This window comes from Coptis chinensis, chromosome 5 (genome assembly GCF_015680905.1).
Source record: "Coptis chinensis isolate HL-2020 chromosome 5, ASM1568090v1, whole genome shotgun sequence".
Taxonomy (NCBI): domain Eukaryota; kingdom Viridiplantae; phylum Streptophyta; class Magnoliopsida; order Ranunculales; family Ranunculaceae; genus Coptis; species Coptis chinensis.
Window position 1 is genome coordinate 98025707 of NC_141460.1, and position 17459 is coordinate 98043165.

Sequence of the window (17459 nt, forward strand, 5' to 3'; positions counted from 1 at the left end):
GATTAATGGTCTTAACATGCTAATGCTTGAGTCTTTCACCAATTTAGAGTTTTTGCATTTTCTACAAATTTTTTCCTCTGCTCCTGTTACCACAAACTCCCAAAGGTGATTTTTCTTGAAACTTGCATGCCAAGTAAAAACACAAGTGTCCCGACTCCTCGCGTTGTACGCATTGCCTTCAAGACCAGTTAATATAAAACCTACCACATGTACGTTTTCCTGGTGGAAGAGTGAAGTTTTGTCTACCTTCGTGATGGTGTGGGTGCTGTATATTGACCTTTGGTATTACTTATTGTACCCTGGCCTCTCAGTATTATTGAAATTGAAGGCCAAACAAAGTCTAAACAGATCAAAGTTGCTCTCTTTATTTTCTTTTCTTCTTTATTTCTACTTCAATAAATAATCGTTGCTCCCTTGATTTTCCCGAGTACTACTGTCGTCTGTCTGTCGATCGAATCTCCTTGATGAAGTCGATCTGTGAATTGCTTCCTACTGATCAATAAATAATGAAAACTTTGTTGATGACTGAGTAATGTCAACAGAATCACATTGTTAAGAGGCTGTAGACAATTTTTCTATGCTTAAAGAGTTGAGACATGATGAAACTTGCAAGTAAAGCAAACTCCCAACCCCTGACATTAGAATTAAAATTGAGGGACTATGAAGCTAATGGCACAAATCAGAAAACGATTCCAGAATATTTAATTATATGATATTATTGAAAGACACATTTCACATTACACTTCTACGTACTTTTCATGCAGACAAAACATATAGATAATAAGGCATTTTACACTTCGTCTCAAGGTTCCCTTAGAAGATAGAGTGATTCAGAATTAGGACGGAAAATGAAGCATAAAAGCTTAAAAATCATATTAACAAAGAACATAATTCTTCAATCCTGCCTGAAGCCACAGTGCCATACTGATGCTGTATTGCTGTATATATATGTTGGTAGTGTAAGCATTTGGATTTAGTGTCCACCGCCAAGACCACCACCCAGTCCTGCACCACCACCAAATCCAGAACCACCACCTGCACCAAAGCCTCCTCCAGAGCCACCTCCTCCACCAAAACCACCACCACCACCAGTGCCTCCTCCGAGTCCACCACCTGATCCTCCTCCAGCACCAAAGCCTCCTCCTGAACCTGCTCCACCCCCTAAACCACCTCCACTACCTCCTCCGAAACCACCTCCACCTCCAGACCCACCACCAAGGCCTCCACCGGATCCTCCACCAGCACCAAAACCACCTCCAGACCCACCACCAAGGCCTCCACCGGATCCTCCACCAGCACCAAAACCACCTCCAGAACCACCACCTGCTCCACCTCCTAATCCTCCACCACCTCCCAATCCACCACCGCCGCCAGCTCCACCTCCAAGTCCCCCACCACTACCTCCTCCAGCACCACCACCAAACCCACCTCCAGCACCACCGTCTGCTCCACCTCCTAATCCTCCTCCACTTCCCAGTCCACCACCACCACCTAAACCGCCTCCACTTCCCAGTCCACCACCACCACCTAAACCGCCTCCACCACCAAGACCTCCACCGCCACCTGCTCCACCACCTAAACCACCTCCAGCGCCACCACCCAATCCACCACCTCCACCTGCTCCCCCGCCTAAACCTCCTCCACCTCCTAAACCATCACCTCCCCCAAGTCCACCACCTCCACCTAAGCCTCCTCCACCACCACCACCAAGCCCTCCACCTGCACCACCACCAAGTCCACCACCTCCACCTAAACCCCCACCAGCTCCACCATTAAGCCCTCCTCCTAAGCCACCACCACTATTTCTAAACCCTTTACGTCCTAGCAAGCTTTTTTCTTCAGCAAAACCCCCAACATCAGCAAGAACCAAATGGTTAAAAAGCAAAACAAGTAGAACAGCAGATGAAACACGACGACAAACACTTGTCATCTTTAACTGAACACTGAAACCCCACTATCAAGTTTCAAAACAACAAGAAGCTCTACCCAAGAAGCAAATGGTGAAGAGTACTTGTATTCTGCATGAATGAGAGCATTGTAATGCCAAAGTATATATAGCTAGCGTAACAGAAGCAGAGTTACTACACTGGCTCCCACCACCTACCAGTGTCGAGTTAATGCATCCTCATCATCTCTTATTGGCCAAATAATATAACGTGGAGTTGGGGTCAACTGATCGATAATGAGTTTAAGATAAGTTTACAATATAATATATATGATGTTATAAAAATTTTCTTGTTGAACATTTTGAACTCCAAACACTAATCTTATAATTCTAATTATGCTCCGTAGTGAGATTCTTTTTTTCCTATGTCAAAACACATTTGTGGAGAATGCTCCATTTTGACAGTTCTTTATAATAATCATCTCCCTCTTCTTTTTCATATTAAGACGTACGCTAGCAATCCTCTAATTTCTTACCTTAACTGAAAAAAAGATAATAATAACAGGAAGAATGGGGTTTTGTCTCTTGAATTGTAAGTAGTATTTACATTTTAAAAATCAAAGATTGATACATTGTCTTTTAAGAGGTGTTGCTAATGATCTTTAAACAGTACTTTCTGGCCGTTCTTATTCACAAAATTTATTCACCTATACATCTTACTAGATGTAGACTTCATAAAATAGGAAAGTGAATCAAACTTGGTGAAGTACATTCAGATAGACAAACACGATTATTCCGCCTTAACTTGACGCCAGAAAAATAAACAAGGCGTAGATACTGAGGAATGTAGACTGTATGTAGTTGAGCCTACTCATCACTAACTTCCAACACTGAGATTAGGTTAGGTTCTATTGAGTAATTCGAAGCTTCCTTGACTTGAACTAAGTACTTTTTTTATTTTATGATAATGAACTTGAACTAAGTACAATCAACCCTACCTACACATGTTTTGGCACCCGTAGCTGCCGAGTATAATTTATTCTGGCCAACTGCCAACTTCTACATAAGCACATATTTTCAACTCCAGGTCCACTAATTCACACAAGGACGCCTAGTTATCCTTAACTTAGCAAGGAGTGAGCAGACAGTCAACTGCACTTGGGGCCAATTGTACTAGCACTGTAGCAGTAGCATTGAAGTTGAATTGTTGAAATTTTAGTATTTCAACTCTAATAACATGGTCTCATTAAATTAAATGACTTCACAATGTCACAACCAGATATATTAACTGAGACGCGGTTTCGATCTATTCTTTTTTGAGGGGGTATTTCACCATATCTTTTTTGGTTTAAAGACTGGGAATACATCTGATATTGCGCACATGAAGGATACAGCTATGCGGTTCATTAATGTTTTGATGTAGTCTTATGCTGACGAGTGTTGGGCCTTGAATCCTATATGATATCACCCACTTAAAAACTCTGCCCCTGCGCATATTTTTCCGTCTTCCTTTGGTACCTTCGCAATTTCTATTCCAAGCCCTTGATCAATATCCATAGTGCTCTTTCTTTCCATTTTTTCAAATGATATGATATACAAGATAACTTTCTTGATTATATATTTATATGCAAACAACAATCAGATTGTGGACTGAAAAATGCACTCAAATTCTACAGATTTAGTAATAAAGGCACAACTTCTTTACTGGCAACCTATTGCTCTAAGGGCTTTCATTCAGAAGGTGTCAGGGTATACAGTGAACCTTCATCAACATCTCTGGAAGTTGCTGGAAGTTTCCAAACCAAACTTCATGGATACACAGATTGTACGTAGAAATATTTAATGTAATTTTTCATGGAAATTATCAAGCGATGTACTGGTGCCTGGTGCCTGGTGGGGTATTATTGTCCCCTGTCAAAACTGCCAGAGAACATCTCGAATTGCAAGCCAGAGAGAACAAATTATGAATGGCGCTTCTAATGAAACTCGATCCATACACTGCCGACAGTTAGCTTAGTGTCACAATAAGTCTTCTTTGCAGAAATATTTACATGTGCTACATTGCCACAGTTCATCCAATTGTTGAGTAATAGCATCCACTAATGACTAAACTGAAGATTTTGTCTTTCAATATTAATTCTTTCGTCCCATATGTAGTGTAGGAAAAGGATAACATACAGAAATAATAGGGTATGATTTCAATTTCCGAAAAATATATAGATATACATTTCAGGTCCGTATACACTCGAACAATTGTACATGCGAATTATTGAAAGTAAAAACGCGACTCTTAATTCTTAAGTATATAGGATGGAAACTGAACCCAATTACCCAAGTCTAGCTAAGTCAGAGTTGAGCGCCAAACTCCTTAAGTTTCCTGTAAAATTGCAGCTGTGGGATTGTAGACAGTGATGGTTTATCTCAGCATTTGCAAGCTGCAAATATTAGAATGATGCAAATATTAGAATGACTAAGGCTAAGTCCAATGGTGCGGCAAAACACCAAATATCACGGAAATTTTGATCCAATGGTGCGTCAAAACGCTAACCTGCCAACGCTAAGAGATAGCATCAAGTCTACACGCCACTATGAGTGGCGGGTAAAAGAAATCTATTTATTTTTTTTCCCACACGCCTTTGAGAATGGCTTGAGAGTCCAAACAAAAAAAAATCCTTTTTTTTTCCCACACTCCTGTGGGAATGGCGGTTGGAGAGTTCAAAAAAAAAAAAAAAAAAATCCTATCCGCCATAAGCACTGGCGGTTGAGAGTCCAAAAAAAAAATCTTTTTTATTTTTAATTTTTTTTCCCCACACGCCTGTGGGAATGGTGGTTGGAGAGTCCGAAAAAAAAAAAAAAAAAAAAAAAAAAATCCTTTCCGCCATAGGCATTGGCGGTTATGAAAATAACCATTGGGTTCGACCAAACCATTGGACTTAGCCTAAGAAAAGGAAATGTTTACATGGTATCACTATATTTTGGATTTTTATCATCCCATAATAACATGGTTAAGCACCAGATTACCCTCCAGTCGGCTCCAGACACAAAAGAAGGTTGAAACTACTTGTAACCAATATCAGGAGATAGTTGACATTGTCACCAGGTGGAACCAATACCAATTTAATTGGAATAAATTAGTCGGAAACAGTGTCACCGAGTTTGGACTTACAATAGATATGAAGGGATGTAACCCCCCTCCCCAAAAGTTCCAGAGCCTATTGCTTCTGAAGTACAGGAAGGGTATACAATTCTTCTGGATCATAATTAATCCATACATAAAATAAATAAATTCTCAACCCTTGAGAGTTTTTCTCCGTCAACTCTCCTAACTACGTACACCTGCATTCATCCGACCATATCTTTCCATGACTTTCCTAGTAGCCAGTGCTGCTGCCTCACTTGCCCTTAGTGTTCCACTTGCCATGATTGCAGCAAACTCACGACCGATCTCTTCCTGAATTTTTGATCTCGCATTTCCAAGAGGGTCACCAGCAACACCATCGACCTTCTTCTTTGGTGCCCCTACTGTTGATGCGGGAGTAATTGTCTTTGTGTTATTCGAAGTACATAATTTCTCAGACGCCTTTGCAGAATCCCCAACAGATTTTACTGGAACCTCTGCAGCACTGCCTGATTTTGTTTCCCGGGATTCTGTGATAGTTGCACTAGTCGTGGTAGTGGTTTTGTCAGCATTTGAATTCACAGTTGTAGACATAAAAGGACGCGGTTGGGTCAAGGGCATAGGCCTGAACTGAGGAGCTTGAGGAACATCACCTGACTTGAGCGTCGTTTCCAGTTGCTGAATCGTAGGCACTGTAGTGAAACAAAAGCAGATCACAATCAGTTGTATGAAACTCATGCTTTCCCAAAATTCATAAAAAATATGAAAATCGTTTATTACAATTTTCTCTTTAAACTAATGAAAAAAGGGCTAAAGCCGAATATCATAGCATCTCCTGTATAGAAAATATAAGAGGTCACTACCCAAAATTGTCGTGCAATTGACAAGAGGAAGAGTGTTTATCAGGGAAAGCATGTTGCAACAACAAAAGATCCATAAACTATTGATGATGTCAACATCCAGTTACACGTACAAGCATCACAAGGATAATATTGCAAATCCATGAATAAGATAACGTCAATAGGATCCAACCAAAAAGTGTGAAGAGAAGAAATACTCACAAATCAAAGCACCCATAGGGCTGTTAAGGACTTCATTAGGAAGTTGCAGAATGTAGTCTGGAATGTCAGTGCCAACTAAAAACTGGGTAACTTCATTGCTAAAGTTATTGCAGTTATGCTTGAGTGAACTGTAGGTCTCAGCAGTATAACGTGGGCTTATCTCCTGCAAATACTCTTCAAAAGTTCTTTTGGTACATGTGTGAAACCCAGGTCTACTACCCGGATTGATTTCCGTGGGCGTCGTCCCAACTGGGGCATGCTGAATTCCTCCTCCAAAGTAGTACTTTCGTTACCATACACCACTACTCCAGTGTGCCTGTTGCGTAGTCATCAATAATAAACATCAAATAAATAAGATGCAAAAATAAAGTGATTTCCCAATTTAATGATATGTGTAGATCTATTATCATTATCCATTATGCAATACTGCAGTAGTAATTCCAAAGAAATTTCTCTTCGTTCACAGTTACCATAGCAAAACTAAATGTGCTAAACATAATGTAGTACAATTGTCTCAGTGCAGTGGACTGAGAAGATAAGATCCCTACCAAATTCCTTCAATAGCTTTCCCCAAAAAACTTGTAGATAGTTGACGTGCAAGTCCTTGGCTTAGGTCATACACATTCAGTGACACCTTCTGACCATCCTGTTGAGACATTGAACAAATGTCAAGAAAAAATAAATTACAATAAATTAGTGGGCTAAAAGAGTGGCAATATGCACTAATCAACCTGACATAGATAAAAGAGAGACAAAAGATGCGACAAGGACTACATACCTCTGCCATTTTCCAACTGCTCAAATGTAAGGTACTTCAGACAGAAATACTGGGCGTAATCTTAAATTTCTGTTTAAAACATAGTTCAAAAACAAATAGAATTGGATTAAGATAAATCTAAACAGACTATCTGAATTCTCATATTATCATCATTCACAAACAAATATAAATCCAGAATACAGTTCACCATATTACTAGAGCACAAATGTTTGATCTATACTGATTTAACTTCCTTACGCCCCGTTTTTCTTTTCTTTTTAATGGGTGCACACTACTAAGGTATAATAGATTAAGTAATTAGCTTTCCACTCTTTTGCAACTCAATCTTTTCAATCTTATCGATAAATTCCAAACATTTGGTAACAAATCTTTTAAATCTTAACAGCTAGAACTTTTAAGAAACAATGCTAGTTCCTAATATTTTAGCTAATTACTAATAATCCTAGCAATGTGGAGTTTCTCGCAGTACAAACATTGTTTCACTGTTTAACTCTTATTATCCAGCTCTAGTTTACACAGAAAAATCTGACAATATCGAAAAAACTAAATAAAGGCCCACTCTTTATTTCATATTAATGCTGCATTATGTTCTCTTAACTCAGAAAAACAGGTGGAATGTAGATAAACTATGAAAACTAAAACCCTTCAGGGATCTAAGCAATAGAAAAAGATACTGACTTTATATTCAGAAACAATATATATAAGTTAAATAAAAACATAACCATAAACAATGATTCAAACATGATTAAAGGATCTATTTTTTAATAATATAAAAGAAGGAGAGAAAGATGAGACTTACATTGAAAACACAGGAGAAATTTGAGTTTTTGTGTTTTGAGGGGGGTGAAGATTTGAAGAAGAAGAAGAAGAAAAGTTATTTGTTTCCAATTTTATAGGCGTAACAGATTCTATCACACTTGTTATATATAAAAAGGTTTCAAAATAGACTTGTGGTTCGATAGTTTTCTAGAAGGTACTTACTTTGACACGTTTGAGGAGTTGTGTGTTTAAAGTGTGGTAGATTTGTTTCCCAAGTTACTACTGACCACTTTTGTACTTTCCAGTTTCCACACGTCTGTGACTTTGTAAGTCAACGTGTATCTGCAGTAGATTTCCAAGGTGGAACTGGTCTCGAAAGAACAAGTTATAGCACTGATTTGTAAACATAGTTTGTCGAATTTGTTCATACCATAAACACAAAGAAAATAGTGTGATCCTTCTTTAAATCAGGAAAAACAAAGAAAATGGCACAATCGGTCAAAAGTATGACAATTGATAAGTCAGACCAATCGCCAACTTTGACCCGAAATATTCCAAAAACTATACCAAAATTTCCACAATAGATACTGGTAAATGGTAATTCAAGTAGGGGTGGATATCTAAATATTCGAATTCGATTGGAATTTGTATTCGAAATCGAATATTATCTGAAAATTTTGGATTCGGATTCGGATTCGGATTCAGATAATTTTTTATGTCATAAATGGTTTTGGTTTCGGATATTGATATCCACATCCAATTTAAAAAATTAATAGTTATTATATATATAATTAATTATTATTTTTATATAAAATTATAAATTAATAATATAAAACTATAATAACAAAATAATAATAATAAATAACAAATATATATATTTATATTAGTTTTTATAGTGATAAAATAAATTATTCAATTTTAATTTTTGGATCTGATATTATCCGATATCCGATTCGGATATTTGAAATCGGATTCGAATAAATTTTTAATATCTATTCAATTCGGATTGTGATATCTGTATAAATTTTACACCCCTAAATTCATGTAAGCGAATTCATATAAGCGGGTATTATTAATACTTTTGACATATTTGAGTCCAACAATTTTCATTTCGTGACTTATTTATCCTGATATATATAAAATCAAGAAGATATCGCTATTTTGGGATTGGCAAGACAACAAAATAACATACATTTTTCTATTTTTCACCATAGAAAACAAAACGCAAATAATCATTCTCCGTTTATTAATAATCCAACTTTTGAAAACTTTAAAAGTTAAAAAACAATTGTAACATGCCTTATTTGCTTTGCTGTACAGGCGGCAGTTTCTCCGCTTGCCACGTGCCACACTTCTCTCTCCTAGAACGCGTTTTCTTTCCTTCTTTCTTTCATTTTTCCAGAAAAATTTACTTGCACTGAAAGAAAGCGATCTGCAGTTGAAGTTTTAAAAGATTAATATGATAGATATGGTTAGTGGAAATATTTTCCATTGTAGAAAACATTCATGGCCATCTGAAGAATACATCAGCAAAACTACTTTGCAGTTGGTAAGTTTTTTTTTTTTTTTTTTTTTTTTTGTTGCCACTGATTTTTATAACTTAGTTTAAACTTATAATGATTGCATGTTTTTTTTTGGACATGGTTATATATAGTTCGACTTCGATAGTGCTGCCCCACCGAAACATGCTTGGAGGAGGAGATTAAATAGTCATGCTAATATACTTAAAGAGTTTAGTGTCACATTTATGGAGGCACTTAAAATGGTTAAGTATATTTATTGGTTTTTATATATATATATATATATTGTTAGTTGGTCACTCTAACTTTTGTTTCTGGTGTATTTCAGATGCGACTTGGTGTTCGACTTTGGTCATATGTAAGAGAAGAAGCTTCTCAAGGAAGGGTAAATATCTTTTTGACTTGTTATTAAAATGTATAATGTCTTGGATAAGTTTGAGTTCATTGTTACCAATTTGAGCTTCTGTATTTTGTAGAAAGCACCTATTGATCCATTTACTCGAGAAAGCTGTAAACCCTCAGCGTCACAAGGAGTTCAGCTTGGAGGGATGGGGTATGTAGCCAGCGGGGCTATTACAATCGCGATAAATTTTTACTTCTATTGATGATATTGGTTTTTGTGGTATATGCAGAAGTGGTAGCATATCAAGAGGCTTTAGAGGAGAATTCAGACAGTTGCAAATAGTTCCGGGTTTGTGTGAAGCTTCTCCCATTATGGCCAATCAATTTTCTGTAAGTTTCTGCCCCTATTATTACTTATTTAACTAGGTGGTCTTTCCCATTTTGATCCTTGCAACATGTCTATGCCAATGTAATTATTTAGTTAAGATGAACTACTGACGGAACAATTTATCTGGCCATATCAATATCATTCCCGTTAAATAGGTGTTTTAAATAAATTTACTGTTCTCTACTGGATTGCTACTGGAACATTCTCCTTCAACAAGTATTTAGTTTTATTTTTCACAACCACTATCCCGTTTTACCAGTCACCAATTGTAAAACTTAATTTTTTTTTCCTGCAAGGTTAGGTATGTCCCTTCTCATGTCCTGTTGAGTCAAATTTTACCAGCAACCACTTATCAGAACACTAGATAAAGAAAAATTGTTGCAATTGATCCAAGTAGGTAACAAAAACTTGTGGATTGCTCACCATTCTAGAAATCTGTATTTAAATAGCCAATCCTAGTTATATACTTATATTTGGCTTTCATTACCTTGCATGTAACTCATCATAGGTTGGAAAAGTGCACATATTATATATGATCTGTCTGATGAATCGCATTGTTGTAGTACTATTATGCTTTGGGTTGTGGCTGGGATTTGGTTGGTGTGTTTGAGACATGCTAATCTGCTAGCCTCGCTTATAAATCTTTTATGCTGCAGATTTTTATATCTAGAGATCAAGGGAAAAAAAATACGCATCAGTTTTAGCTCCAGGACAACATGAAGGTTTAGGGTAAGATGTTTTCTTTTGGCTCGGGAGAGGTTTTATATGAAAGATCCATGTATCGACCTGTTTGAAACATGAGGCATATTTCAAAATACATTGCTAAGGACTAAGGTTTTGTCTGATACGTTAATAACTATCTGATTAGCATACATGAGGAATCTGTTGCTAATATTTACATTGTTTGACTGATGAAACTCTATTTATTTACCTTCTTGGATGATTCACAGTTTCTAACAGTGATGACTAATGTGTTGCATCAAAGTATAAACATTTATTCCAGGAAAAGAAAAAAAAGTGGAATAAAAGGATAGGAAAAGATACCCGACACAGTTGTAGGGCCTTGTTATTATTACACCCCGTGTCTACAGTCTTATTGACGTCCTTTGGAAGTTTTTTCTATGTAATCAGCCTCAAATTATCTTAGTAAGGCAGAGAACCCCTTTTCATTTCAAAATCTGAACTTGTTCAAGAACAAGGAGATAGTGAGAATGAGGTTCTCTGTTGTTTCCATCCTATTACTGGATTTGGTTTTAGCTTAATTAGTATTCAGAATTTCGGATGTCTAGAGATAGATCCTTGTTAACATTTAGCATGGGTAACTTCTCTAGTTTGTATCTGGTCCTAAGATGTCTTGTCTTCTTCCAGAAAATCTGATGGTCAGGGTACGTCTTCATGGGGATGGAATTTGAGTGGTCAGCATTCTACGTACCATGCCCTGTTCCCAAGGGCATGGACAATATATGATGGTAAGGTTTACTAATAATATTGTCTAAATGTGTTATTCAAATTTCCATTTGCATTAAGAATGACCTCACCTCTGTTCTTGGACCAAACCACAATAATGTCTCTTGATTTTGAAATTATTTCTCCAGGTGAACCAGACCCAGAATTAAAGGTCTCTTGTCGTCAAATATCACCGTTCATACCTAATAATTATCGAGACAGCAGTCTCCCTGCTGCCGTATTTGTGTACACGGTATGTATAATTGCTTGTTTCCATCACTAATTCCCATGTAGATAGTGAAGCTATTTTCCAGTGATCTGCTTCTACAGAAATGCCAGCTATGAGTTTATTGTATGTTTTCAATGGATAAGGCAAACAAATATAGTTGCGTGCTCATTAAGTTAATCTTGTCTTCTTTTCAGTTGGTGAACACCGGAAAAGAAAGGGCAAAAGTCAGCCTTCTTCTCACTTGGGCTGTAAGCAAAAGTTTCCCTGCCTACCTTATTTTGTCTCATCAGTTCTGCTTATATCATCTGAGAGATGTCATCTAAAAGTTTTTTGTGTTTGCAGAATTCAATTGGAGGAACCTCACATTTGTCTGGTGATCATTTTAATGAACCATTCATGTTAGTACATGTGATTTGTGCTTCGTACGAAATGGTAGTTACACGTCACTTTTGAAACTGATTGATCCTTTTTTCTTCTTTTGTTATTTGATAGAGGCGAAGATGGAGTATCTGGTGTACTTCTACATCACAAGCAAGTTGTCAACCCTTGATTGTTCTTGTATGCTGGTTAGCAGATACCCCTTAGGTTATTTTTTGTGATGATGGAGAGTTCCATCACCCACTTGTGTTGACTTAAACAGGCTGCTTTCTTGTGAAAAATGTTTTGCATGCCTCCTTTAATTATTATTAGGAGGTTGAACTTTGGTAGATCTTTGATATGTAGGAGGTTACTGAAATTTCCATTTATCACTCTTTCTATCATTGGCTTTGCCATTCATTATGTTGGTATCATAAGGAATTGTTTATCCATTTCTAAAGATTTATCGGGTATGAGTTTTTGACTGATACAAATATGCAGGACTGCGAAAGATAACCCTCCTGTTACTTTTGCTATAGCTGCATGCGAAACTCAGAATGTAGATGTGACTGTTCTGCCATGTTTTGGCCTGACTGAACAAAGTCACGTTACAGCTAAGGATATGTGGGGCACCATGGTACAGGTATTACCAAATCGTATGTTATGTGCTTATCACTGGCACACATTTTTATATCTGAATAGTTTGGTGGGTTTTGACTTTTGTTCTTTTATATCTTATGTGTCTGTTTTAGTGATCCACCCAATACTGGCATGTCACTTGTACCCGCTTTTTCACTTAGATCCAAACCCATAATTTGGCTGTCATTTTTTTTTGATTGGCATAATTTGGCTGTCATTGGTCATCCTCTGCTGTGGGGTTTTCTCAAAAGTCTCAAGATTAGTATGTCGTAGATTGATAGGATGTATCCAGGGTCTAGGGCTGTGCAGTTCCTAAATGGGGACTAAACATTGGCGTTACCATCACCTATCATGGGCTAGGTGCCTTTCCAGCATACCCCCTTCGAGTTATATGATAGGCTTAGGAACGAGTCATCATTCGCTTTGGTACCACTTTTTAACGATCTAACGATCCACCTGATAACTTTATGTCCAGATTGTCACTTAGTTAGTTAGTCACTAATCATAGTACTGCTCCTGCCAAGGCAATGCTTAACTGTGGAGATATGTTTGCATTGGTGTCTTCCTGTGTGTGTGTGAGAGAGAGATATAGAGACGAATCAGACGATGGTGATATTAAGACTGTTGCTGTTTGTCCTTCCTTCCTTTCTTCCCTGACACCCGACACCCGCCCCCATTTTTATATTTTGTGAATATGTTTCTCTCAATATATATATATATTTTTTTTAAAACTTATGATAGTTCTAATGTCTTTTTAAGGGTGGTCATTTTGACCGAGAAAACATCAATGTCGGGCGCAAAGCATACCATCGTCACCTGGAGATACACTTTGTGCGGCAGTTTCAGCCTCGGCATGGGTAGAAGCTCATGGAAAGTGCACTGTTGCCTTTTCTTTAGCTTGGTCATCTCCAAAAGTAAAATTTCTAAAGGGAGTACCTATAACAGGTGATCTCTCATATGGGTTTATTTTATTGAACTCATTATCAACATTTTCCCTTAAATTTAAGGAAAATTTGCACAGGGTTTCTTCAAGAATTTTGTTATTGTAATTTTTCTGTATCGGCGTTAGTGCAGCCACACTTCCTTATGGGATGAATAAAAGTCCTTTGATTTTCTTCTTAGGGTAGTGTTGAGATGTTTGTTATAGTCCCACATGGGATATGTGAAGCCTTGTAGTATAGTATAAATGTTCCTGGGCCTCTCCACTTATCACCAATTGGCATATGGGTTTATTAACGGAAGCAGTTTTTCCTAATGAGTAATGAGTAAGACGAGTGTCTTCTGTAGAAGAAAGCAGTTTATCGTTCTGTATTTGTCTGCCCTGTCTAAAACATACCCCCACCTGCTAATGACACAATATTCACAGGTACATACATATATACAGAAAGGGTATTGTACGAAGGATACCTACAAAATGGGGCTGATTTTTTTCGTAGATGATCTCTTTGGTAGATCACCGTTGCAAAAATTTCAGTTTGCTTGGACATTTTCAATCATGTTAAATATTGTCCTCACTTTTGGAGTACTTAGTCACCAGTAGTTGTTAATTTGCATTCCTCTTTTGACTTATTTATTTCTGGCAGGAGGTACACAAAGTTCTATGGCACTTCCGAGAGATCCGCCGTTAACTTGGTTCATGATGCATTAATGAGTATGTTTTTGTGAATGCATCCAATCTTATCTCAAAATTTGCATACAAGAGATCTTTCAAAGATACGGTGGATCCTTTATCCACGGAAATCTTTTGAAACTGATAGTCCTGTTTGCATTTTATGCATGTCATAGTTGAACTTGTTATTTGTTTTTAAGCATGATTAGGACTTGGAACTGTCCTTTAATATTATGATGTGATTTTAGCAGATTATAAGCAGTGGGAGGAAGAGATTGAGAAATGGCAAAATCCGATACTCAGAGATGACAGTCTTCCAGAATGGTATATTTGGCACATGAAAGCCTTATCTTTTGCCTTTTGAATTCGAGTCACCCTGTTGTTAGTTTGGATTTAAGGAATAAACTACATAATATGATATGTAAAGTTTTGGTACATCTTCCCGTTAGAAGTTGGAACTATATTTGATTCTGTCTGGTCTTTGACTCTTGTCAGTCACTGAATGATATTGAAACAGGTATTGTATGTTATATGATGACTGCTAACCAAGGTTTCTAACAATTTTCATATGGACTATATAGACCGCAGTCTGGGGATATGTTCTTATCCTTTGATGTGGAACCTATTTCATATCAAAATTTAAGTTAAGGCTTAGATCGTTTTATAAGTTTGCATGATACATCTTAAACTTTTCTTAATGGTTGCAGGTACAAATTCACGTTGTTCAATGAGCTTTATTTCTTGGTTGCAGGAGGAACCGTTTGGATAGGTACATTTGTCTTGATAATGTGCATTGCGCGACTAATTTTGGATTTGGCATATTCATCTCCTGTTTGGGCTGCCCATTAGTTTGCAATTTCGATCATAATGATACAGAATTTTGGTGAACTTTTTTTTTACTGACAGTTCATATATATGAATTATCCATAATAATATAGATTTGAATGCACAGATGTATAGATTTGTGCTATATTACTTATTTGTACCATCAACAAGCTTTCTGAAATGAATTTTTTGGAGACAGATGGTCACTTACCAGCTGCAGATGATAAATCGAATTTGGATGGTTATCGACATAAATTAAAAGATGTGGATAATTTAGATGCTAAAATAATTACAGCAAAGGTGAACGTCAATCAGGGTGTGGTGGTTCAGCATGACAGAATAAATGGTTTCTCAAGTAAAGAGCTTGATAGGATCAATGGTTTCTCAAGTAATGGTGTGATTGATGAAAATGAAGACACATACCAAGGATCTCTACACAGTAGCGAGTCGGTGGATCTTGAGGAAACTAGAAGAACCAACAGTTTGCATGGACCAAAAGATGATGATGAGGATGTTGGTAGGTTTTTGTACTTGGAAGGGGTGGAGTACATAATGTGGTGTACGTACGATGTGCATTTCTATGCATCGTTTGCTCTTTTAGCTCTCTTCCCCAAAATTGAGCTGAGCATTCAGCGTGACTTTGCTAAGGCCGTCTTATCAGAGGATGGAAGGAAAGTCAAGTTTCTGGCAGATGGTACTTCGGGAATTCGTAAGGCTAGAGGAGCAGTACCTCATGATCTGGGCACCCATGATCCTTGGCATGAGATGAATGCTTACAACATACACAATACAAGTAGATGGAAAGACCTCAACCCGAAGTTTGTTCTTCAAGTCTATAGGGATTTTGCAGCGACTGGGAACATGTCCTTTGCTGTGGATGTGTGGCCAGCTGTTTGTGCTGCAATTGAGTACATGGAACAATTCGACAAAGATGGTGATGGTCTCATTGAGAATGATGGATTCCCAGATCAAACATATGATGCTTGGACGGTTCATGGAATTAGTGCTTACTGTGGATGCCTTTGGCTTGCTGCTCTTGAAGCTGCAGCTGCTATGGCTCATCAGCTTGGGGACAAGGCATTTGCTGAGAGGTGTAGAAGTAAGTTCTTGAAGGCTAAACCAGTTTTTGAGGAAAAACTGTGGAATGGGTCATATTTTAACTATGATAGTGGGTCAAGTAGTAACAGTAGATCTATACAAGCTGACCAACTAGCTGGCCAGTGGTATATAGCTTCATCAGGCTTGCCTTCTCTCTTTGATGATTCCAAAATCAGAAGTGCTTTACAAAAATATTTGATTTCAATGTTATGAGAGTGAAAGGAGGGAGGATAGGTGCTGTTAACGGATGTATCCTAATGGAAAGGTGGACCGAGTCCTGCATGCAGTCGCGTGAAATTTGGACTGGTGTCACCTATGGCCTGGCCGCTACCATGATCCTGACTGAAATGAAAGATGAAGCCTTCACTACTGCAGAAGGAATTTTCACTGCTGGCTGGTCAGAGGAGGGATCTGGGTAAAGCTCTTCTGCTGTATAATACAATGTTTCTAACTTGTCAATTTGCAGGAAGTATTGTTAGTGTTTTTTTAACATCTGTTTCCACCTTAATAATTGTTTTTAACTTCCTATGTCAATGCCTTCGCATGTAACATCCGTGGACCTCTAACCACAGGATTGCCAAATAACCTGAATCCTATCTGACTTGATGCTATAAGATTCCTTGCATTATATCCATTTAACTTGATGCTAGGGAGCAGGAGTGTATTGTAACTTGCATGCTTTTTTGTTAACTGCAACTATTCATTGTTTATTGATTTATTCATGGAAAATCCTGTAACCTGTGCAGTTATTGGTTCCAGACACCGGAAGGTTGGACAGTTGATGGTCATTACAGGTCACTAATATATATGAGACCACTTGCAATTTGGGCCATGCAATGGGCCTTAGCTTTGCCGAAGTCTATTCTTCAGGCCCCGGGGATCAATATGATGGACAAAATGTACACATCAAGCAATGGGAAAGCCTCGACAAATGACATTGGTGGTGTCCGGAAACTAGTAAAGAAAACAAAGTGTTTCAGCAATGCAGTGTTTCACTGCTCATGTTGATTATTGTTAACAGAAGCTCTCTGCTGAGGGAGGTTATTTTTGTAAAGTAAGAAGATACTAATCTTTGTTGCTCCCCTGTAACCCTTCCGGAGGAAATAAATACTGGGGATGGGGAGTCTCTTGGAAAGCATGTAATAAAACTTGAAGAGGGTCTCGGTTAATTATTTCATGTAAATAATATTTTCCCATATAGAGGACACTGAATGATAAAATAGTTCTCAGTAGCTGAATTTATACATGTTTTATCTTCTGTTCTTTTCTTGGTGGCTGGGCGGTTTCTTCTCTGCACTGATGCTAGATGGGACTACACTTCCTGAGGTCACTAGCAGTTGGCCCAAACTTCCTTTTTCATTTTCAAAAGGGTATCTGCTAGGTAGGAACTTTACCAACGCATTTA

At 37.6% G+C, this 17459-nt stretch overlaps 1 protein-coding gene and 2 pseudogenes across 3 annotated transcripts; 1 reads left to right on the plus strand and 2 right to left on the minus strand.

Annotated features, from left to right (window-relative positions):
* Nucleotides 1-695: 695 nt before the first annotated feature.
* LOC147500759 (uncharacterized) lies at nucleotides 696-2012 on the minus strand. The gene has a single exon (XM_086562363.1). It carries the CDS (start codon nucleotides 1928-1930, stop codon nucleotides 974-976), a length of 957 nt encoding a protein of 318 aa, XP_086418489.1. The 5' UTR covers nucleotides 1931-2012; the 3' UTR covers nucleotides 696-973.
* A 2974-nt stretch (nucleotides 2013-4986) lies between these two features.
* Nucleotides 4987-7812, minus strand: LOC147500760 (uncharacterized; annotated as a pseudogene). The gene is made up of 5 exons (XR_015196511.1): nucleotides 7642-7812; nucleotides 6843-6911; nucleotides 6613-6710; nucleotides 6065-6380; nucleotides 4987-5695 (listed from the first exon to the last, which is right to left on the minus strand). The product of XR_015196511.1 is annotated as an uncharacterized LOC147500760 (transcript).
* Nucleotides 7813-8897: 1085 nt separating this feature from the next.
* LOC147500761 (uncharacterized) lies at nucleotides 8898-17317 on the plus strand (annotated as a pseudogene). The gene is made up of 18 exons (XR_015196508.1): nucleotides 8898-9150; nucleotides 9256-9366; nucleotides 9450-9506; nucleotides 9598-9674; nucleotides 9754-9853; nucleotides 10508-10580; nucleotides 11220-11320; nucleotides 11447-11550; nucleotides 11721-11774; nucleotides 11869-11924; nucleotides 12019-12057; nucleotides 12385-12526; nucleotides 13282-13467; nucleotides 14106-14173; nucleotides 14383-14455; nucleotides 14839-14900; nucleotides 15156-16469; nucleotides 16801-17317. The product of XR_015196508.1 is annotated as an uncharacterized LOC147500761 (transcript).
* Nucleotides 17318-17459: the final 142 nt, after the last annotated feature.